This window comes from Camponotus floridanus, unplaced genomic scaffold, assembly GCF_003227725.1.
Source record: "Camponotus floridanus strain SB8 unplaced genomic scaffold, Cflo_v7.5 scaffold16, whole genome shotgun sequence".
Taxonomy (NCBI): domain Eukaryota; kingdom Metazoa; phylum Arthropoda; class Insecta; order Hymenoptera; family Formicidae; genus Camponotus; species Camponotus floridanus.
In genome coordinates this window covers 3,165,415-3,190,971 of record NW_020229281.1, presented here as the reverse complement: position 1 = coordinate 3,190,971, position 25,557 = coordinate 3,165,415, and the positions used below count along the sequence as shown (strand labels likewise).

General features: G+C 32.7%; 3 protein-coding genes across 4 annotated transcripts; 1 reads left to right on the top strand and 2 right to left on the bottom strand.

The window, feature by feature from the left end:
• Positions 1-4,947: 4,947 nt before the first annotated feature.
• On the top strand, positions 4,948-19,013 carry LOC105255960. Its single transcript, XM_025406977.1, has 4 exons — positions 4,948-5,185; positions 9,429-12,497; positions 15,914-18,649; positions 18,910-19,013. The coding sequence occupies exons 2-3, from the start codon at positions 9,626-9,628 to the stop codon at positions 18,628-18,630; spliced, it is 5,589 nt and encodes a 1,862-aa protein (XP_025262762.1). The 5' UTR covers positions 4,948-5,185; positions 9,429-9,625; the 3' UTR covers positions 18,631-18,649; positions 18,910-19,013.
• Positions 18,909-21,576, bottom strand: LOC105255943 (probable arginine--tRNA ligase, mitochondrial). Of its 2 annotated transcripts, none has more exons than XM_020028994.2 (6): positions 21,501-21,576; positions 20,248-21,403; positions 20,035-20,162; positions 19,727-19,950; positions 19,491-19,563; positions 18,909-19,154 (listed from the first exon to the last, which is right to left on the bottom strand). In XM_020028994.2, exons 1-5 carry the CDS (start codon positions 21,534-21,536, stop codon positions 19,506-19,508), a joined length of 1,602 nt encoding a protein of 533 aa, XP_019884553.1. In that variant the 5' UTR covers positions 21,537-21,576; the 3' UTR covers positions 18,909-19,154; positions 19,491-19,505. The 2 variants fall into 2 exon arrangements, with proteins under 2 accessions (XP_019884553.1, XP_011263803.1); XM_011265501.3 differs by having other exon boundaries at positions 19,491-19,656; positions 21,501-21,575.
• Positions 21,577-22,901: 1,325 nt separating this feature from the next.
• LOC105255942 (palmitoyltransferase ZDHHC3) lies at positions 22,902-25,094 on the bottom strand. Its single transcript, XM_011265500.3, has 4 exons — positions 24,567-25,094; positions 23,825-24,106; positions 23,453-23,611; positions 22,902-23,381 (listed from the first exon to the last, which is right to left on the bottom strand). Exons 1-4 carry the CDS (start codon positions 24,677-24,679, stop codon positions 23,102-23,104), a joined length of 834 nt encoding a protein of 277 aa, XP_011263802.1. The 5' UTR covers positions 24,680-25,094; the 3' UTR covers positions 22,902-23,101.
• Positions 25,095-25,557: the final 463 nt, after the last annotated feature.

The window sequence follows — 25,557 nt, the reverse complement described above, 5'->3', positions numbered from 1 at the left end:
GCGTATGACGTACTATGACGCGTATGACGTAGCAGTCACGCGCCAACATGGCGGCCGAACCAGTACGCATTCGTTTCTGCGCACTGGTTCGGCCGCCATGTTGGCGCGTGACTGCTACGTCATACGCGTCATAGTACGTCATACGCGTCATACGTGAATCGGAGTCATACGCAGTTACACGGATCGTCGTACGTCCGCATTTTTCACGTCTTTTAACCGTTTTTAAACGAATATCGCGAGTGAAAGAGCGTCGAAAGTGTCCAAGGATGATCGCGCGACTTTCATAATATGCCGGTGAAAGTGCGCGACAGCTATTTTTCACAGTTCAGTGATAGCGCGATCGCGAAGATGGAGCGAAGTCGCGTCGCGTTATTTGCGCCCTTGATGATGATCGGATGCGAGCGAATATCGGGAGTGCCGAATAAAGTGTCGCGCGTTCGCGTTAATGATATCGTGTGAGTTTGTGCGCATAAAGATCGGAATTGGACGTCCCGAGGCGAGCGAGTGGAGCGGCCTGTGGAACAGCCGGTGAACGGTGAGTAGATGTGATTTATCATATTTGCGTGACAATTCGTGCTCATTCGACGCTTATACAGCATCGCGATGTCCCGAATTACGTTCGAACAAATCGGCGCCGCATCATAATTCGATGCGATGCCGTGCAATTCAAATAAAGTCGATCGCGTGAAGATGATTAGGCTAGAAGCGATTTCAAATTTATTTTATATAAGCGCAGTACTGCACAGCCTATCTCGTAGGGCTGCCAACTGTTAAGGTGCAATTTCATTGACGCTAAAAAGTAGCGTCAATGAAAAGGCCGCTTTACACACTGAAAAAGTTGAAACTGTTTGAACTTTATTTTATTGACGCCATACTAGAGAAAGTCTAGTGATTTTAATTTGCCGCTGGTTTCTAGCGTCAATGAAATTGCACCTTAACAAACACGAAGCACGAATAACCTAGACCGGGACCAGACTTTCTCATATTATAGCGTTTTCCACTGACAGAACTGGTTAGTTGATTAGTTAAAAGTTAAAAGGAAAACGCTATTAGAAATTAGAATCTCTGAACATCGTCCAATTGATCGAGATTCTTCTCGAAAATAGCGGAATTTTTATTTGAAAATTATTATACGAAATATGAAACAACCGATAAATATAATAAAAGCGTTCGAAAATTTACTCGTCGAGTAAACATAACGTCTGATTGATTAATCAGGATAATCTTTGCTCTTTTTTTTTGTCCAGGTGATTCATGACAGGTAGATTTTCGAACTCAACCATGAACGTTCGGGTCGTCATTGTCGTCAGTCGTCAGTGGGTTAATTCGAACGAGGTTAAGTCATCGACTCCGAATCTTATAGTTAAAGAATAATTTGTTTATGTTTATCAAACAATTATGTCTGTTTTCGCACGTTATTTACATTTTCGACGTCTCGGGATTGTTATAAGTAACAATACTGCAGCTTTGTTTTCGGATATTACACAATGTTCGGTAAGTTCGAAGTGAGAATAAGCAAAGAAATTTCATTGACTTAAATTGTTAAGTTATTAATTCAATTTGGTTCTTTTTTATTTCATTTATATTTATATTAATTATTTCGTGATTGTGTTAAATTATTTTATAATTGCAGAATTATATGCAACATATTAAATTGCGATCAGATACAACAAATATTGATGAAATCGACGATATATTTAAGTCTGAAGAAGTGAAGAAACCAGTGAAAAAGATGAGCAAAGCTATGATAACGTACTTGCAACGTGCAAAAGATCATGGTATGATCATAATACCTATTTTTTTTTATTAGCATTTTATATAATTCTTTAATAATATTAATATTTTTTATATAAAAGATATTGTATACAATCTTTTATTTGCATTTATCAGATGAATTTATGAAGAAAGAGATTGCTGAATATCAAATAGGAAAACGACATCTAGCTAATATGATGGGTGAAGATCCGGATTGCTTTACACAAGCAGATATAGATGTATGTGATTGTAAAAGGCTAGTTGGGGATAGTTAATGAAAATACCTAAGTACTCATATAATCATTACTTTTAGAGAGCAATTGAATATTTATTTCCATCGGGATTATATGATCAAAAAGCTCGACCAATGATGCGACATCCAGAAGAGATTTTTCCAGACAGGAAAGCAGCAGAATTTGATAACTCTGGAAGACCTTTTCATTCTCTATTTTATACCTCTAAACCAAATTATTATGAAACGTTATATGTAAGTTCCTACAGTAACTTTCACAAAAATACAAAACAAGAGAGTAATAATACTTAAAATAATTATTTTTACAAACAGAATATTATGGAGAAAATCAAATCTCTGAATAATATTGAAGACTCATTAATAAAACAAGGAACATTACCTATGGATAAAATGTACGTTAAATATTAATGAAATATTAATGAAACATATATTAAATGAATATGTACAATTGGTATATAATTTTAGAAATGTTATTCTACAAGCATATACAATTATTTTTCAAGATCGTACTATATTTTTATTAGTTATATTATTATTATTTTTAGTAAACTGGTAGGTTCTACATGGTTATCAAAAAAGAACATTGAGGACCAACTACTTGAAACTCTTCTAGATATAGAGGTGAATAATAATAATATTAATAATGCTAAAATCGGTGAATAATAATATTACTGATAAATTTTTTTATAAAGAGATGTTTATTACAAGAAACATGATTTAATTCATAAGGGTAATAATTTTTTTCAGTACAATTATCTTGTAACATCACTAGAGCGATTATGTAATCACCCACTATCAAGGCATGCAACAGATTATATTATGAAATATCGTAAAGTACTTATTCGCCATTCCCAAGAGATAACTATGCCACCTGTAAGTTATATATAATTACAAGGAAAAATATAATTATGATTAATACAGAAGTTTATTTTTATATGTACAGTTGGAACATGACAGCACAGGAAGGCCATACATTAAAGTCACAAGTAAATAAATAATTTTAACTTTAGCAAATGATTAGAAAATAAAATATATATAATGATTAGGAAATAAAATATATATCATTAATTATATATATCATCTTTATAATTTTAGATTGCATGAGAAAGTCTGCAAGAGGTGAAGTGACAGTCTGGGGTAATGGCTCTGGTATTATCACTATTAATGGACACGATATCACATATTTTGAAGAGATGTATCACCGTGAACAGGTGAGTTTTGTTTAACGATTCTAACGATTTTTAAATATGTTTCTAATATATATATTTCGAAAATCATACGTTAGATTTAGATTTTATTATTAGAAGAAAATTTTAGATTTTTGCAATAAATTGCATATAAATTTTACATATTATTAAATATTATTACATATTATTAAATATTATACATAATTACAGTTAAAATATATATAATTAGAATCTTGAATTGAAATTTTCTACTATAAAATTTGTCTAAGAAAATGACTTAAGATTGTCTTATTGTTTATATGCTTAGAACTAAATCTTTTTTATTTTAATATATTTATTTTAAATATTTTTGACCTAATCTTTGTCAAAAAAGTGTCGTTATTATATTCGTTAAAAAATATTCTGAGTTTTCGCCGCTTGTTGAAAGAAAAAAGCGATATGTTATCATACATATTTGATACATGATAAAAAATTAATCAAAATAATATAAATCTGTATGATGATATTTTCTGAAAAGGAATTAAGATATTTAAAATATGTTATTTTTATTCAACAAATATATATGTGTTGTGTGTGTGTGTATGTGATAAAAGATTTACTTTACAATCCAATTTGCATGTTCTATGACTGCATATGTATATTCTAATTTTTTATAGATTAACAATATGGTTAACATAGCACTTACAAAATACAGAAAAATTAGACTATTACTTAAATATACGCTTTGATTAAATGTAAAATAAAGTGACATTAAATCTTAAGCAATCGCTCTTACGAAGATATCTATAATAATAATATTTATCAAAAAAATATTAGGTTTCTTCATTATTTTAATGATAAAACTATTACTTTACATTATATTCTGCATTATATTTCCTGCAGAACGTAGTTATCTTCGACGTTGTCGAACAATTAAAAAGATCCTTTTTAATCAAAATGATAAAATAACTTTTCAGAAATCGGAAATACTAAAATCTCTTATATAAATGTTATGTTTATTATGCCATAAAGTGATTAAATAACTATGTTAATTATCAAGATAGCGCCTAATAATGAAATTATAAAGTATTATATGAGAGAAAGTATTATATATGCTACTAGTTAGCTTTTAATATTCAAGTCAGAGAAATTATATAAACAAACTTCTCTTATGTCATTAAGTTTATTGAACTCGAAAAATTTGATTAAAATTCTTTAAAAATTCCTTTTACTTCATCAAGGCAACTGAAGTCTTCCCATTTATGAAACTTTTTAATTTTTTTGGCTTATATTTAATTAAAAAATTGATAATCATATTTCAACTTTCGCTCTCAATGGTATGTTTTTCCTGACTTTCAAGGACTTTAGTGTCACCTCCTCTTTTAAATTTTAAATTCATCACGTCGCAAATTTGCATTGTGATGAATCCAAATTTTAACTACAACAGGGAATTATTACTCCTCTGCTCACTGCTGAAGATGAATATATATATATATATATATATATATATATTATATATATATATATATATATATAAATATTTGTGCATCTGTCTGCAATATTTATTACGTCGAATTTCAAGAGATTCTGAAGATTAAAAACTTACAACACAACACAAAGTACTAAAAGTTATAATAAATTTGATTAAAGCAAAGGAGAAAAAATCCGTACTTGTCTCTGGAATTGGAAAAATCATGGATTTGAAGACAGTCGATGCGGAAGAGAATCTTTTATTACGCGATATTCTTCCCCGATATCACTAAGAATGCGAAACGCGAAAAATATGTGACGTTCTTCGAGAGGAAGATGACCTTCTCTGCTCATCTTTGATAGCCAGTCGGTATCGAAAACATGTAACATCCAAGCCAGTATAACCGGTATGATGGAGCCAGAAGCTTATCCTGTACGCTCTTTCGCTCTCATTGTCAGTATTAATCAGTCTGGCGATAGAACGAGGTGATGCGATCGAAACGATCATCAATTCTCGGCGTCGAGTTCTGTTTTGTGCAAGGTAAATTGTCTCACTTATCGAACAATATCTCCGTCTTGATGACAATTGTCTAGGACAATTCGCGATAAGAGCCGCAATATTAAATCCAAGATATATCATTGAAAATAATTTACCTTTTATTCGAAGGGCATAATATCAAAATATTTACCTCCATGTAATTGAAGGTTCTATTTATTTTTTGCGTATATAAAATTCATCCTATTCAGAAATTTATATTTTTATTTCTCTTTATAATATATATAATATATATATATAGTTTCATAAATATTTGATTTTTATTTTGTGATTTCCATCATAATTTCAACATTTTTTTATTTTCAATTTTTATCCTAAGACAAATACAAATCGAATATAAATAAAATCAAATATTTATGAAACTATATATATATATATATATATATATATATATATATATATAAAGAGAAATAAAATAATTATCTTTGAATATTTTGAAATTATTTAGTATTTTACTCACCTCTATATACAAACCTATATTTATTTTTAATTATGTAAAGTTTTTTTAATTATGAGTAAGATGCTACGTAATATAATATTTATTGCTTCTTATCAAATCCGTAAGCTTTCTATATTTTTTCCCTATCTTTGTAGTACATATGTGAATCGGTATGTTAATATTATTATTCGTATCAATATGTTATCGAGAAAGAGAAATATCGCTTTTATTAATTTTTTATAAATATCATTAACTAACTCGAAGCAAATTGTAGAGAGAGAGAATTTTTCTTTTAATTATTTAACAATTTTTCCAATTTTTGCGCGATGTGCTTTGCATTAGATTCAGATGTTATGCCCTTACAGTATTTTTGTCAAAACGAGAAATGTATAATACGGAATGTATAATACGGAACGTGTCATGTCTCACTATAATATATCAAAGTTGTAAAAAACGCTTTCAAATACTACATCAAAATTAAATTTATATTAATACACACAATTGTGTGCAGCTTTAGAATACATTGGTTGATTTTCATTTTATATTAAATATATTTTTTATGTAATATTCATATAATTTTAACATTAAACATATCTCAGTCTTGCTTTATACATCGATTAATTTGAGAAATTAGAAATATTGTCCATATATATATTTCTGATGTGATAGTTTGAAATTTTAATTTATGTAAGATGTTTTAATTATGTGGACATAAGATCGTGATAGAGAGGGCGGGAATTGATACAATTTATCAGAATCTAATTCTCTAGTCCAGTGTTGTCAATTATTTGCACCTTTCGGCCGGATTTCTTAGCTCATGCCTACCGCTCTCTAACAAAAAATTATATAAAAAATAATATATAAAAAGTTATATAAATAAATTATATAAATAATAATAATAAAATTATATAACAAATATATAAAAAATTACATAAATTATATAAATAATAATAGTAAAATTATATAAAATATAATAAATGTTCCCTTATTGTGTTGTTTATATAAAAAATTATATAAATAACACAATAAGGGGACAATAGGTTTCCACATCACCCATGAGGTACTATTGTTGATGCATTTTTTTTAAGTGGTTTCCCCAGTAGGCCTATTCCACTAGAGATGACAAATAATGATTCCCGTGGGAAGGAAAATTTTATAGAAATTAATATACGAAGCTAATAAGAAAGTAATATACAAAGTTAATAATATAAAAGCATAGAATGTTAGATGAGCATAGAATTTAGAAATATTAGATAGCAGAAATATTAATTTTATTTTTTAAGCCGTTTACAAGAATTTACGAAAGACAAAATATCGACGGGATTATTAGAAGAACTAGTACGTATTAGCGAAGATAAAGATGCATCACTTAAGCAAGAATGTTTATCAGTTTTTATATATTTTCGAAAAGGAGCATTCGCAAAATGTATATATGTAAATATGTGGAGCCAAACATTGAAAAAATTCGAAGACCAAAATTTATAAGTTTTGGATAATTCGATATATCTAAAATTTTAAAAAGGTCTATCCCTCTTTCTGACCGCGTTTTGATTACGCGGCGAGTTCCGCACAATTGACCAATTTATTAAAAATAAGAGAATATCGCTTATCAGTAATACTCGCGATACTCGACACGCAATCAATTTCTTGTGAAATTTGCGTGTGCAATCCTTTGCATTATTAAAGAGTGTTTCTTGCGTATCTTTTCACCTATTTTCACATTTAATTTTATTAAACGTGAAGGATGGCTGGTGAACAGAGGTACGTACAACATTATGATAAAGTGTGGGAAGATAGTTTCTTTGCATGCATTTCCAATAAAACGATTTGTCTATTGTGCGAATAGGAACCATCTATTGTAAAAAAATTTGTTATTGATAAACATTATAAGGGAAAACATTTCGAGGAGTATTCAAAATATGTGGGCCAAGAAAAACTTAATCTGGTAGAAAGATTAAAATTAGTACATAGAGAAAATTGTATTATAAATTTCGACGCGGATAACGCTACATCTTCTGCAAAAGCAATTATTGCTTCATATTCTATATCGCACCTTATCGCTAAAAATTCCAAATCATTTACCGAGGATGAATTTGTAAAAGAATGCCTTATCGAGGCTGTAAAATCATTCGAAAATTCTTTAACATTAACAGAAGCTTCTAGTATTCCATTAGAAATACAATGGTATCGAGAATCACTCATATCGCGTCTTCCATAGAAGAGAAATTGAAATGTTTATTGTCAACGTGCTCATATTTCTCATTATGTCTCGATGAAAGCACCGACACGTGAGTCAATTGAGTATTTTTGCTCGAATCATACAAAATTCGATTTCTCATGTGTCGAGGAGCTATTAGATTTCGTACCATTGCATGACACAACAACCAGTATAGACATTTTCAGAGCCGTTGAACAAACACTTAAAAAATTTAATATCGATTTTTTCCTGTCATTCACTGTATCATATACCAAGAAGCATTATGCGGAAAAGCAGTTAAATTATGCAAATTATATCCAAAATTGTTAATGCAATTAAAGGCGGTAATAGATCTCTTAATCGTCGAAAATTCCAATCCTTCCTTGAGGAACATAATGCCATTTATAAAGATATGCCCTTATTTAAAGATATAGATTTTCTTTCCGAACTAGCTTTTATTATCTATTTAACTTCTCATTTAAATAATGTAAATCTGAAGCTGCAAAGTCAAACTAGACAATTTCTCAATTAATAAGTCATATTGACTCATTCCGTAGAAAATTAGTGTTATTAAAAACTCACAAAACGATATCTTTTATTTTTATCCATCTTGCCAAATTCTCTTTACAGAATATGACAAAGATTGTAATTTTAAGACACATCTCCATTTAATCGAGTCATTAATAATTCAATTTGATACGCGTTTCAGTGATTTCGAAACACTTAAAAATATCTAATTCTTTTTGAAAATCCTTTTACAGTTATAGTTGAAGAACAGAATCTAGAGTTTCAAGAAGAATTTTACGATTTGCAAAGTGATTTAACTCTTAAAACGCGGTCAGAAATAGGGATAGACCTTTTTAAAATTTTAGATATATCGAATTATCCAAAACTTATAAATTTTGGTCTTCGAATTTTTTCGATGTTTGGCTCCACATATTTACATATATACATTTTGCGAATGCTCCTTTTCGAAATTAAAATATATAAAACTGATCAACGTTCTTGCTTAAGTAATGCATCTTTATTTTCGCTAATGCGTACTAGTTCTTCTAATATTCCCGTCGATATTTTGTCTCAAATTCTTGTAAATTCTTGTAAACGGCTTAAAAAATGAAATTAATATTTCTGCTATCTAATATTTCTAAATTCAATGCTCATCTAACATTCTATGCTTTTATATTATTAACTTTGTATATTACTTTCTTATTAGCTTCGTATATTAATTTCTATAAAATTTCCCTTTCCACGAGAATCATTATTTGTCATCTCTAGTGGAATAGGCGTACTGGGGAAACCACTTAAAAAAAAAACGCATCAACAATAATACCTTATGGGTGATGTGAAAACCTATTGTCCTCTTATTGTGTTATTTATATAATTTTTTATATAAATAACACAATAAGGGAACATATATTATATTTTATATAATTTTATTATTATTATTTATATAATTTATTTATGTAATTTTTTTATATATTATTTTTTATATAATTTTATTATTATTATTTATATAATTTTTTTATATAATTTTTTATATAATTTTATTATTATTATTTATATAATTTATTTATATAATTTTTTGTTATTAGATTGCCACCTTACATTTGTGACGCGCACGTGCCTGAGGTTACCGCCGCACTCCTTAGTTAAGGCCTTTACACGTACAAAAATTTTGCACTGCTCTAGTCGAAACACCGGTTATACTTCTCTTATCAAGCACTTTGACTTTGTCAAATAGATGTATCACGTTTATAGGTAACTGAATGTAATACGGCAATAGGCGAAGATGGTGGATAACATCAAATTCAAATCCTTTTCGGAGAAAGGCACGGAGGAAAATAATGATGAACGGGCTTCAAGAACCGCCCCGTCTTTATTGACTCGTACAAGTACGGCTTCCTTGTTCCTGACTCGGTTAAAGAACAAACGTTTCTCGTCCAAACAAGACAGCTATGAACTCGAGAGTGGTCGCACTCAGTGTAATTCTCCATTATCTCTCGATAGTCCGATAACTCCTGCATCTCACATGGATTACTCTTTCATCAGCGAACGTCCCTATTCCGAGGAGATCAATCGCACTTGCTTGCGCATCAATGAAGACTTTATAGGCAACGTCCTGACGGAGCATAAGAAGCGTATATGTTGCAAATCGCAGTTTTGGGAAAACCTGGAATTAACTGCGACGAACGATATGCTAACCGAGACGGTTCTCCCAGCCCCCAAGTCGAATGAGATCAACGTGTTGTTACTGCAGGCCAGTTTCATGGGTCGTACTGATATTATTTGCCATTTGTGCCAGCACGGCGCCAATATTAATTACACCGAGCCCGAGCACGGTCTTACCCCGTTGCATCTATGCGCGTTTCGAAACTGTCTGGACGGTGTCAAGTATCTGATAGAAGAGGGCGCGAAGTTCGATACTAGTATGAAGCACACACCGTTTCATTATGCCGCCTTTGGCGATGCGTTCGACGTCGCCCAGTATTTGGTGCAGCATGGTATCAGTCCAGAATCGTCAGACGATGCCGAAGAGACGGTGCTACATGCGGCAGCACGTACAAATGCTTTACGCGTGCTAACTCTATTGGCGCCGAACAGTAATGAACTGAATCGCCTGGATCAGGACGGATATGCCGCTATTCATCACGCGGCCGACCGGGGCGACCCGACTTGTTTAGATGTACTTCTTAAGGCTGGCTGTCAGGTAGATTTGCCTACCGCCAAGAAGAACACTGCTCTGCATTTGGCCGCAGAAGCCGGCTACCCGGACAATCTAATTCTTCTGATCGAAGCGAAGGCTGATCTTCAACTGAAAAATCATCGAGGATATACAGCGTTGCACTTGGCGGCTCGCTCACATTCTCTAGAATGTGTGGAAATACTGTTGAAAGGTCACGCGGATCCCAACGCAGAGGACGACGAAGGTCGGACACCACTGCATCTGGCTTTGGGCAAATCCCTAATGACCGAGGAGATCACCGAGCTCTTGCTAAAGTGGCGAGCGAATGTGAACAAGGCTGACAAGTACGGTTACACGCCATTGCACATTGCCGCCTCCAACGAACTGTCACAATGCGTCAACATGCTGATAAAGCACGAGGCGGACCTCAGTGCGAGAACCATTGGCGGTAACAGCGCCCTGTCCATTGTGTTGCGGAAGACTCCGACTTCCCTTGACGTATTTGAGCGTAGACTAGATGCGTCTCTGACTTTAAACCGGCAAGGATTTGCGGGCGAACTCGAACTACAATTGGACTTTCATCCACTGTTGCAGCATCGACGAAATCGACATAGCCGTTTGCCTGAAATCGGCTACCTGAACGCTTTCGTAAAGGAAGGTTACAAGGAGATCTTAGAACATCCACTATGCCAGTCTTTTCTTCACCTCAAATGGCATAAGATTCGAAAATATTACGCCGCTCGATTGCTCTTCTATCTAATATACGTGCTGATATTTACGAGCTGGGTGATAACCGCTCTAGCTCACGACTGTTATAACGCATCTACGGTGAACTGTACGAATATTAATGAAAACTTTACAAATATTCAAAATAAAACGTGCACGAACTGCAGCTACACTTTTCCCAAACAAACAGAGTTACTCGAAAGTATGTGGTACGTGTTGGCAATACTCAGTATATTGGAAGCCTTCCGCAAAGTGAGTGTCATTCCTAGTTATCAATCCGTCAGACAGTTTTTGCAAATCGAAAATCTGGTTGAATGGTTTGTGATAGTCAGCGTGTTCGCCACATCATTCCTCTATAAAAAAGAAACGTTCGAGTGGCAGAATTATCTGGGTGCCTTTGCTGTGCTCTGCGGTTGGAGCAATCTAATGCTAATGATCGGGCAGTTACCGGTATTCGGCGCATATGTCGCTATGTTTACTAGTGTTCAGGCACAAGTATTTAAACTGCTCCTAGCCTACGCCTGTCTGCTGGTAGGCTTCACGGCGAGCTTCTGTGTAATATTTCCTCGTACCCAGTCGTTCAAGAGCCCACACATTGGTCTCACGAAAGTCCTCGTGATGATGACCGGCGAGTTAAACTTCGAAGATTTCTTCTTCGGATCTACCAAACGCTACGACAAATTCGAAGAATCATTCGGCTTGGGACAAATCACAGTCCAACTTCTTTTCGTATTATTCCTCCTGTTTGTGACGATCGTGCTAATGAATCTATTGATCGGCATAGCTGTGCATGATATCAAAGGCCTGCAAAAAACGGCCGGTCTTGCAAAACTTGTTCGTCAGACAAAATTGATTCATGACGTGGAGGTGGCAATTTTTCTAGGATTTACGCCATCGAAACGCTTTGTCAAGTTCTTCCGATGGACCACATTGCTCTTACCATCACCTTTACGTGCCGTCCTGACTGTTCGTCCGTTAAACCCCAGGGAGAAGAGATTACCGCGCGATGTTCTCTCGGCCTCTTACAAGATCGCCAAGGAAGGAGACGGTCAGAACAATTTCTCCGCGATACGCAAGAAAAGTTATTTTGCAAAAGCGTATTTTAAAAGTGATATGAACGCGTGTCGTCGTCGTGGTATCGATGAGGATATGCTGATACAGGATTGCAATAAATTCAAGGATGATATCGCGGAACTCAGAGAAATTTGCGAGAAAAATCATACTCTCCTTCGAGAACTTGTAAAAATGAAGGGTATAAATAAATAAAATTGTCGATAAAATTATATTCTAAAATATTTTCCAAATGAATATTCCGCTTCAAGTTTCCGCTTTGAAATTTGGGATTCGAGAATGAATACACGATGAATAATTAAAATATCGCAGAATTGATATTTTTATGATATTTTTATGCGTTTTATATCTTCCAGAAAATACTTATCAATCTTGTTGTCTTATTTCTGATATAAATGTGATCGTGTGTCCATTATCAACCGTATTAATTTCATCCTTATATATGAATTTTATATTTAAAGAAACACTATTTGCATAATAAATACAAATAAATTACTTTGTTTTTACGCAATAATTATAAAAGATATTTCCTCATAAGAGAGAAAAGAATTCTATTCCACTTTTCTAAAATACATGTATTTTCAAATATTTAGTATGTATTTGGTACTTCTAATCTACAAAAAAACGTAGATTTCATGACGCGAATACTAACATGTGTATATTGATGAGACCTTAGAGAAAACCTTAGAGAAAACAGGACAATTTACGTTATTCTAAACATTCCTCCACATGTGCAGGTTTTTATAAGATGTTCGATTCGTCAGAAAAAATTCTTTATTTCTGAATTCAATATCTATATATAATTAACCGGCCCAGTATATTATTTTGAAACCGGTATGATTTAATTTTTGTGGCTGTACATCTGTTTTTTACATATTTTTAACATATTTCAATATTAATTGTCTTTTTTTATTTATTTTTCTTTCTATATATTATTGTCATATTGTCATATAATTATTATTATATAATTATATTCTTCAGTAGAGAAAGTTTTAAAATTGCAATTTTAGCACAAATCTAAATAAAAATAGTATATACGGGCTATTGTTGCGTATTTTCCATCAAGATTTATTACACGAGTTAAACTTGTATTGATTAAATTTAATAAGAAAGCCTCAAATCTCTCGATAGTCAAGTTCTTTAAGATTTTCGATCAGATTCGAAGAATACATGTATGATGCTAACGGTACGCGTAGACTGTCAAAAAACCGGTTCTGTTATGCATAAATTCTCTCGTTCAATCTCAACTTTCGAAATAGGAAACCTGACAACGAGATAAAACGAGGACATTGAATTATAGATTCATCTTTTGAAGAAGAATGTAGAGGCTGAAGTTTAAAAACGTATTGAACTTTGTACTTTGAATCCACGTTATTTTCCATGCTGTATCTGTCGAATTTATTCATCATATAATTGATTATCTTTTAATTCTCAAAGTTTGCTGACTAGAAAAAAAGTTGTAAAAAATTTATTACATATTTTATTGCGTCGTGAGATTGAAGGATTCTCTTGTCGGCTTTAATAAAATTATCGCGATGTAAAACTATTTCGTGTCTTGAATTTGAAAAAAATGTTATTTTTATTAAAACAAATACTAATACGAAATATACATATTTCATGCTCAGTGATTTCGTATATCAATTTCGAAAATATCTTGGCAGAGATTTTGCAAATATACTCAAAATGAATACAAAATTAAAAATTATGTAAATCAGTCATATATTCGCGATCATGCGGTGAAAGACCTTCAACTAGATATATACGCAGTTCAGATTCGAGAAATTATAAAAAAACTCGGCGCTTTGCAAGAGAGAGAGAGAAAAAAAAGGAGAAAAGAAAAAAAGAATACAAAATGTTTCCTGCAAAAAAGAATTGAATAAAGAAGATATTGAACAACCGATTAAACGGAAGCGGGAATAATGCAAATGATGATTGATTTATTGCTGGATTTTCAAAATATTCAATTATATTGAATGAAGAATGAGCCATTTAAATTTTATGAGCTATTTAAAACTATTGTGGTTTTGCCACACAATGATTAATGTATTTAGCGAATTCAATTTATGTACCATAGACACTTTTCATAAAGATATCATAGTCTTCTTATCTTATACATTTAGCCTTCATTCTCATTGATTTTCAACAAGAAAAATAATTTTATCATTACATTATGATTAAGAACGCAAATATCTGCATCTAAGAGAATATTTTCTCTTAATTATCTTATTTATCTTAACGATAACAGATGTAAATAATAATGTTAAAAAATCTAACGCTACAGAATGAAAGTCAAACGACTTTCCAATGATTTTTTCCAGCATTATCTAGATCCGGAATTTAGGACAGTTTAATCATGTGTGCACAAGAAATAAATCTCGATATCAACCTACATTTCTCTTTATATTTATATATTTTATCCGTAGCGCTTCTACCTCCCTGTTCGCGAATTCTTCACGCACAATCGACCAACCGACAGATATGTACGCAGAGTAAAATGCGTTGTGCAGTACGTGTAGTGCAATCATACAAACCAGTCAAGTCCGTGTGTAATACTAGCGAAATCGTCGAACGTGCAACGATAGAGATAACTCGAGAATGACAGACATTTCAAGTGGACATACATATCTCTTTCATGTTAGGACATGTACCTGAAATCCTTCTAGACGCCCGTCTTTGCATTTTAAGTGGATTTAAATTTTCTCGGTCAGTTTTTAGACTCTTATAAATACGGGTTTCCAAAAGCGGGAGCGTTAAAGTAGCAACTATATATGAAGCCGATAATAAGAGAAGAGAGGAGAATATAATATTTGTGAAAGACAATTGATTGACAATTGAATTTTTATCATTTGAAGAGTCTTGACACGTTAAAATGCAGTGAATATTTTTTTTATATAATACATTTAAAATTAGTCGATTCTGTTGAACCTTCAGTAAACGAAAAATTATTAACTAAATATTAACTAAATATTAACTAAATATTATATACTACTAATACAAACAAGAGGAAAGATTGCTTATATAATATAATCGCGAAAATTAAACATGTGAATACAATATATTATTTCGTTAATGAAAAGATATGTATTCTCGCGAGCAGGGAAAAATATATCAGCAACAATAGGAACTTAAAAAAAAAATAATTTTATCCGCGAAATATTATTAAGTAATCCAGGTGAAGTCATGATTAAATCGGTGCAGCTCAAATGAATAATTGAAATGCCTCTTTGCGCGAATCATCGATATTAATTGGTGCTCGATTATGGATGCTTACGTCGGAAACTAAATATAATACTGGTAACTGAAATAATTCTGACACGTGGAATAACAGAGATGACAGGACTATTATAATTACAAATGAATGAGATAAGATACGAAATCTTTGTCCGCGAGAATGTGGAAATAGCTGAAATAACAGGAAAATACCAATTGTAAAAATACCAACGATCAAGTCACTAGATCGCGAATGATTCAAATAAAAAAGAATAAAGAAAAAGATCGAATAAAAAAATACATATCCTCGAACTTGGCTCGAAAAAATAGGGGAGAAGCGAAATATATAATTTTAATTTTTCGGCAAAATTATCCTCGATCATAAATAAATCTTGATTCGCGCCAGGATGCACAAAAATGAGCGAGATTCGGTGGAAGAAGCAAAAAACACGAACGACCTCAAGACGAACACTTTGAGATTGCCGATTATTCTCGACGAGGGTAGACAACGTCTCTATTCCAGCTTCAACAATCATCGCAAGGATGATTCGCTCTCTGTGAGATTGGCTTCCACCTACAGATCCTTGAGATGCGCGTATTCGCCGGAGGATTGTTCGCAAAAGATCACGATCGATGGCGTAAGGTCGGCATCAGAGTCCGATAGCAAGCAGATCGAGATCGATGCCGGTGTGCCGCCGCCAGCCGACGAGTCCCTCTTCTTCGATAATCTGGAATGTTGTAAGAATCACTATGTGAACGGTACAAAATTAAGATCGGCGATATGGTCTATCGTCGATCCGACAGAGACTAGACTATTATTCGACATGGAGAAAAATCGTGCTCTGCCAGACGCGTGCAAGAGCGAACGATTACGGAACGTCGCTTACGTTTGGGCATCCTATCGCGGTTTGCTGCATCTTCTGCCGGAGCTGGAGAACGCTGGCGCGCATTACGACTACGTAGAGTCGCGTACTGGCATGAATGCCATCCTGGCCGCATCGCTGGGCAACAGAGTCGATTGCGTGGAATATTTGATAAAGAGAGGCGCCGACGTCAACTACGAGAGTTTCATCACCCATTTCACGCCGCTTCATTTCGCGGCGCTCGGCAACAACTGGCAAGTCGCGACCACGTTGCTAAACAACGGCGCCAAGCTCAATTACATCTGTCAGGAGGTGATCGAGCCAGTTCTCCACAGTGCTGTACGCGCGAAAGCGGTGGAAACGGTGCGATTGCTTCTCGAACACGGAGCCAGCGTCGTTGAGAAGAATCATCTGGGTCAGACGCCGTTACACGTGGCCTGCTTCGTACAGTCGATACCATGCGTTGAGCTACTGTTGTCATCAATGCCGACCAGCGTCAACGCTGTGGATAGGGAGCATAGGACGCCATTACACTTCGCCGTGATGAGTACCGATTCTTCCATCGAATTGGTGCAGCTGTTGCTGAAACACGGCGTTCTTGTAAACGCGGCCGACCGGACCGGCTTTACTCCTCTTCACATCGCTGCATTAAACGAGCAATCACGATGCGTCGACGCACTTATCTGGGCGGGCGCTGACATCAGCGCAACCACGTGCACCGGACTGTCTGCTCTGAACGTCGTGCTGAAGAAGATTCCCGAGTCGGTGCATGTGTTCCGTCAACGATTGGATGCCTCGATCAGACTGACTCGACCGGTGTCGCATAATCGTGAGTTCGAGATGCGACTGCACTTTGACATTCTCTTTCCTAGCAACAGTAAGTGCGAAACAAGCTTCATAAATACTTTCGTGCAGGAGCATCGGAAGGATCTTCTATCGCATCCATTGGTTATGGCTTTTCTACATCTCAAGTGGGAGAAGATACGTAAACTCTATCTGCTGCGCATATTTCTATATGCCATGACAGTGATATGCATGACTACTTACGTGCTGACCGCTTTAGCGTACAAATGTTATAATCACGAAGTCACCACCGACAGTCCGAAGATATGCGATAGCAAACGAGCGGTTGATTTCCTTTTCCGCAAACCGTTCATCGAAATTCAATGGTATCTCGCGCTAGTACTGACGTGCATCACCATACCAAGGAAAATATTCGGCTTCATGGTCTATAAGTCAGCCTTACAATACTTCATCAATATCGACAATATCCTGGATGGCGTGGTGATTATAAGCGTGTTTGTCACGTCCTTTATTTATACGGGACGTACCTACGATTGGCAGAATTACGTCGGCGCGTTCGCTATACTTTGTGCCTGGACCAACCTGATGCTGATGGTGGGCCAATTACCAGCCTTCGGCACCTACGTTGCCATGTTCACGCACATCCAATTTGAATTCGCCAAGCTGTTGCTAGCATACTCCGGGCTACTGATCGGCTTTACCATCAGTTTCTGTGTAATATTCGCGGGCGACCCCGCTTTTGGTAATCCTTTTACTGGTCTGATCAAGGTTCTGGCAATGATGGCCGGCGAACTGGATTTTGAGGGTCTCATCAATCAAGCGGACAGTTCATCGACGACAGGCGGTTCCTTCATCATTTATCATCCTTTATCAGTGTGCTCGCAAATCCTTTTCACATTGTTTATAGTGTTCGTTACTGTGATTCTGATGAATTTATTAGTCGGTATCGCCGTGCACGATATACAGGGTCTAAGGAATCATGCTGGACTTACGAAACTGGTGAGGCAAACGAAGATGATTCTTTTCACAGAGATGGTCCTGCATAACACTACAATTCCGTACGCTTTCCGCAAGTGGCTGTCGGATCATAAGATCGACGTTGAAAACAGGAAACATGTACTCGTGGTGAAACCGCTTAATCCGCTCGAGAAGCGACTACCCAAAGATATAATGAAGGCCGCTTATGAAATAGCGCAGAAAAATATCCCCTTGGCGAACGACGACGTCAATCTGAACGATCACGCTGCTTGGTTGAAGCAGCGGCAAAACAACGAGGTCTCCGATGCCGTTTTACAAACGACGATTGAAAAACTGATCACTGCGATGAAAGTGAATGAAGATGCTGTAAAATTGTTAAGAGTGCAATTATTAGAGATGAATAAGATGCTGGAAACTATCGTAGCAACATTAGCAAAGGAACAATATCCCTCGTTGTAAATCGGATGATTTGATTCCGGTACGATCCGATATGCTCGATGATGCATTAATTTTATAATTCATCTTTTATAGATAGTTATTCCTGAATTATTTTACCATCCATTATTAATATTTTTTTTTTCATTATTTCTCTTCATATTTCCTTTTCTTTGTAATAGATGTATCTGTTCTTGTGACTGATAATTCTGAAATACTATTACATGTGATTGAAAAAATTTTCAAGAAGACTTGAATTTAAATAAATTATCTCTAATGTTCCTTACATTTTATTTGTTACAGATTATATTTCCATTAATGTTTACAAATATGAGCAATAAAGTAGACATCGAGGCTACAATTAAGGGTGGAGGGCCTACTGGACAGTGTGGCGTTGTACGTTGGGGTATCGCATGGGGCTTACGCAGCTTTGTAGACAAATCGTTGATCGAAAAAATGCGAGTTGGTAAGGAACAATCGATACGTGAAATCATGTGCAAATATTTTAATGTATAATGTATATTTGCTTAATATTGTACCTTCTGAAACTATTATTATGAATTAAATTTATATTAGATAATAGAAAATTATATTTATTTTTGAATAGCTGGACTTTTAACGAGAGATTGGAGAAGGCGCGAAAGGAAGAAGTGGGGTCAGGAAGGTGCCAGGAGAAAGTTTACTTGGAACAAACGTTAATTTACTTATTCTAATGTGATATAATAAATTTCATTGCTGTTATACAATAAAATCGTATACAGAAATTATCTCGAAAAATATTACATACTTTGTCTAAAAAAAAGTTACCCTGTGCGTATATTTTGCAATATATAATTTTCACAATGACAACAAGTTTAAAAACAATGCATTGTGTTTTAACTCACCATCTTTTCATTGTGTTACATTTCCTCCAGAGGCATCAGACCAAGTAATTTCATACCTTGTGCAAGAATATTTCTAGCAACATGAAACAAAAGCAATCTTTGACTAGCAACGTCAGATGATTCATTTTTTACTTTCAATGTTTTGAAAGCCTTATTAATTACGTGACTGTATAAAAAAAGTAATTTATCACAATTAGATAATTATAGTAAATATTTGATATCAAATACACACTTACCTCAAATGGAAGAGATATCCCGTTAATATGCATGGTTCCATTTCTTCGTACGATTTTAATACTATCTCTTCGAATTTGGCAATTAATACGATTAATTCATCGACGACTTCTTCTCGTAAAAGGCTTGGTTCGCATTCCGAAGGTAAGACAGCGCCGCAATTGCGTTTTAAGTTAATGAGTCGACAGTGAGTATATTGCAGCTTCACGCCAGTGTCTCCTTTCAACTGACCTTACAAAAAAAATTAAACCAAATTATATATTGAATATAAAATTAAGTAATTATGCACACACTTTGATAAGAAATTTACATCAAATGCTGCATTTAAATCGAATGTGTAATCTCGTTGTCGTCTTTTCTTCAAATCGTTGATTATCATTGCAGAAATGCCTAATATATCTGAGCTATTATCTGTTGAATCTAACTGAATTTTGGTGGCTGAAAAATATTGCAAGATAATTAAATTGAACTATAGATAAGATTGGATTATAGTTTAGTCAAAGTAATATTCATATTAACTTACTACATGAATCTAATTGTTTCTGCTTCATGATATCTCTAGTAGTATTTAAGATATCTTCTAGAAATATTACATTTCCCTTTCTCGTACTCATACCATGTAATCGACCAAATCTTATATGTTTCAATCTTTCAACCCATGGCACTTTCATTCGTCTTAATATTTCCAACAAGTTCGAGAAATGTTCAGCTTGAGTATTATCCACTACATAATACATACAGTCAAAATTATTCCTTTCAAATCTATCAATAGCTGCAGCAATATCTCTAGCTATGTACAAGGTAGAACCATCGCTTTTGATTAAAGGAATAATTTTATCATTATCTAGATTCACAACTTTTCTATTTTGTTCATCTGTTACTAATAATTGCATTTTCTCCATTAATGTAATTAATCTCTCCATATTTTTGGCATTGTACATAGATTCCCAATGATACTCGTCAAATGTGATACCAATTCTACCATAAGTCCTTTTCAATTCTTCAATAGTGTACTGTTTAAATGTTTTCCATTGTTCACATGTGACTCCTATACCAGTTTCCAAATCATTAAATATTTTTCTTGCACGATCTAATATGGAGGAATCAGTTTCAGCCAACTTATTGGCAGTAATGTATGCTATATATAGCGCTTTTATAGGACTCTTTTTCATTTCATCCTCGCTAATATCTACCATATCAATTCCTAACTGAATTAAACCATATTGCGTACCCCAATCACCTAAGTAATTTATTTTCTTGACGTTATTTTCTACAAAGCTATTGATATTAGCAATATAATTTCCTATTATTGTAGATCTTAAATGTCCTAGATGAAAGGGTTTTGCAATATTAGGTGAACTAAACTCCACTATGATATTTTTCTTATTATTGACAAAAGCTGGAGCTGATACTGCAGAACAATTATGTTCCAAAATTTCTTTAATACACTTTTCTCTAGTAAAGTTAAAAGCTATTACATTGTTTTCTGTACTGATATTAAAAATACTATCTGGATCATTATCTATGATATTTTGTATGTTATTTTGTATATCATATTGTCTGGTTTTTAATGGAAGTAAAAAGGAATAGATTCCATTTGTTTTCTGTGTTGTAAAATGCAAGTAAGATGCAATATCAGATATGTTTAAACTCTTATTACTTTGTAAAGATCTTGTAATCTGAAAATACAATAGAAATATAATCGAGTATATCAAAAGAAATTCCAGTTAACTTTTGTAAAATTTTCATTTTATAATAAAAAAAAAGAAAGAATACCTTTTTTAAAACTGCAGTCCTAATACTATTACTCATGTTTGTTAATTTAATAATTTAAATAAAATGATCGATTATATATTTGCTTTTATTTTGAAATATCTTCGATAGGAAAATGACCAACCGGTATTATCATAACATAAAAAAACTGTATAATGTAATATCAAATTATTCATTCATATGGAAAATGTTGGACAAGAAAAAATCAGAAATATTTAATGTCACAAATCGATGATTGCACTTGCCAGTTTTATTAATGCAGCTATATATAATATAGCTAAATGTGTAAGAAATAAATTGATAAATAATAACACGGTCATAAGATTCTGAACTGAGATACGAAGCTCTAGATTCAGGGCTAGTAACATTGAAAAATAAATTCTCCATTAGTATACGTACAAAAAAGAAACTATCGAAAATGTACTCGTCTAAAATTTTGATCAACCAATCAGGATTAAAATATCTTGCTTTTGATTGGTCAATCAAATGCCTTACTCCGACAAGTAAATTGAACGCAATTCTAACATATAAGTGCACAAGAAATGTACAAAATGAACTAATATAAAATTAGTATTTCTTTAATATATCTTTCATTATATAGAATTAGAGAAAAATTTCATAAACAAAAGTTAAACAAAAAGAGACAGTATTCAAAATAATGATGATCAGTATTGATATCTTGTACTTATAATCACTGTATATGTGTGTCTCAATAATATATTAAAATAAAAACTTTAATTTGTTAAATTTAATTAACAAAATATTGTTATAATTAAATAATTCCTTAGCAACAAAATATAATTAATATTAATTAAAATTTTTATTAATTAATATAAGTGCCTAATAATACAATAATGTTAGATATGATAAAATTTATTAAAATTATAAAAATTGTATTAAATATTATTTAATAGTAAATTTCTTTTTATAATACAATTCTTACAGCAAATAAAAATTACTAGGCAAAGGAGATGAAGAGTTCAAGCAATAATTATTTTAAATTAAAGAACTGACATTCTTGTATATTATTTGAAATATCATTCATTCTGATAGATATCTAGATCAATTTTAAAAGATAAAAAAATTAGTTTATTGACATAAAAAAAATATAGATTACATTTCCATGTGTATATTGTTACCACATGTGTATATTACAACATAAACAATATTAATTAAAGCTATTATTTGTTTACAGTATAAATACATCTAATATAATAATAATTATTATTATACATATATATATGTATCATGAATGAAATATATATGTATCAATAATTTTATATATATATATATATTATATATAAAATATATATATATATATAAATATATATATATATATATATATATGTGTGTGTGTGTGTGTGTGTGTGTGTATGTATCATGTATGTATGTATTAATCATCTCATAATGATATATAAATATTTTATTTTTGCACTGTAGAAAAATTATAGCTACAGTCTCAAATCTATAATAACGTCAATATATAATCTTTACAAAGACATATTAAATTAATAATCTAAGGAAAGAATCGCTCTAAGAAATATAGAAAGATGATACAAAAGAAAAAAATACTGTGCAGATATAATACGCTTTACTGTCTAATCTTAAACTTCGTGATCAATTAAATACGCATCTTTCCTGAAGGAATAACGTGGTGGATTGTGGCAAGGCAACAACCAAAATATTGGATGACTCTTGCCACACACTTGGGACAAAAGCGTAAATGTTCGTGGTGTATTCTTATTATGATAACGCTGGTGTATATCTTGTACATGTTCCACAGCGGTTTCATCGCTTAGAATCGCTTGAAACTGATCCACCAGAATTGCTATGACGAACATACCAAATAATGCAGACTCCAAAACTAATATCACACAATGTAAACTGCAATACATATTAATATATAGGCTTGTCAGTTTTCATAGAAAATCGTTTGTAAATATATCGATACATACATGCGATTTTGTTTGATTGCAATATCATTATTGCATTGCGGGCAGTCATAAATCCATGATACAATAACTAAAATAATAGCATATATAGCTAATGCACCAACATATACCAGAAACTGTATAAAGTATTTTTGATTCCTTTCGCCGACACAATTATTGATCCTTAAAAATTCAATTATAAGAATTTATGTAATAAAATACATAAATCTTATTTAATACATATTGTAAATTAATATTTATAAGGATTATATAGGACTAAATTTATTAGTATTTACTAGATATATTAGCATTGCTATAAGGGTTGTATTAAAGTTACTATATATTGCATGAATCTTCATATATTATTATTATTCCATAACAAGAATTTATGGTTACCATGGACAATGATGATCCATTCTTCTGATGCAACGTTTGCAAATTCTACAGTGGTGTGCTCTAGGTGGTCTATATGTTTCGCATCTAGTACATACTGTCCAATCATCTTTTTCATCTCCCTCGTGATCATCATTACCTCCGGAAACATGAATATCAGAAAAGTCCATTCTATTTTGTGGTAAAGGTACTATTCCAGGATCACTACAGACAGCTTTCAAGTGCGCCATCATTAAAAGAAGTACAACAGTGTTGAATGCTATTACATGGAAAGGACCCCATAAGCTAAGGAAGAATAATGTTGTATTAAAAAATAATAATAATAATATAATAATATCTATATATATATACATTATAAAATGCGTAAAATGTCTAAAAATATGTTATGTCTTAAAAGTATATAAATCTAAGAAGTATAATGTTGTAATAATTTTAATTAATTCTTTTTAATTAAAAGAGAAGAATATATAGTTTATTTAGATATTTTTAGTAAAACCATTATATAATATTTTCTCTTTTTTTATATTTAAATCTTTGTTTCAATTTATAATATTAACAATTTGTATATGTAATCCTTAAGATTTTCAAGTTTATATATATATATATATATATATATTCAAATATTTTATCTATATCTATAAGCCAAATTTAAGTATGTGTTGTGTAAAATATGACATAATATTATGCGCTGAAAATATTTAAATGTTAATTTTCTCTCTCTCTCTCTCTCTCTTGCTATACGAACCTGTCTTGCATGGTATGCAACACGATCCATCGTACCACAACGTAATCGGCGTAAAACACTGCTATGTAGGTGACGATAATGCATATGATGCCACAGGGATCTTTGACGAACATTTTTCGTTTTAGCTAACGACAAATATCCCACCCGGCGCTTAATAATATCGCAGTTCCTCATCACGATATGCACAGGTCTCATGTCATCCGTTTGCTGCCAAACGACTGCATTATATTAATCGACATTAATTCAGACATCTGTCAATGTTGATCGATGTATATAATACATAATTCGTATAAAATCGTCGCGTTTGACGATTTTGATGGAAAATATGGTACAGAGATCTTGAATTTTAATAGCTTCGATTCTCCCTGGAGAGAGGGACCGATTGGAAAGCCGAGCTGTCAAACGCAACCGCTCCGACACAGCGAACAGCTGTGATAGAGACACTTGAGACTTGAGCGAGAGTCTGATTTACCATCTTTGTAACCAACCTACGTTACATCGAGATATTGTTTTGGGTCGATATTACATTTGTCGTATGACAAATTTTTTAAGCACATTGATTGGCTGCGGGATAATAATTTTTTGAGTCTTTAGAAACTTTCTATTCTGCAGCCAATCAATATGTTTAAAAAAATGTATCGTACGACAAATGTAATGTCGGTCTTACATTACAAAAAAAGGTGTAAAGTCCGCATCAGATTATCCATTAAAAAATTAAGATTGGAAAATTTGATTAATCAGATAATTCGTCGACGAATCATTATGTAATAATTGAATTACATTATTAGATTAGAATCAAGAGAATTGTAATTTATCTTTATCATTTTTATAATGTGTTGAAACCAATTAATCAAAATGAATACAAGATTGCTTTTTTATCGATTATTTGAACAATTTGCGATAGAATATTATGCAATTTGATAAAAAAATTTCAATCTTTATATCATTTGTTTTCTTTCTAAATGATGAACTTAATAATATCATATGATTT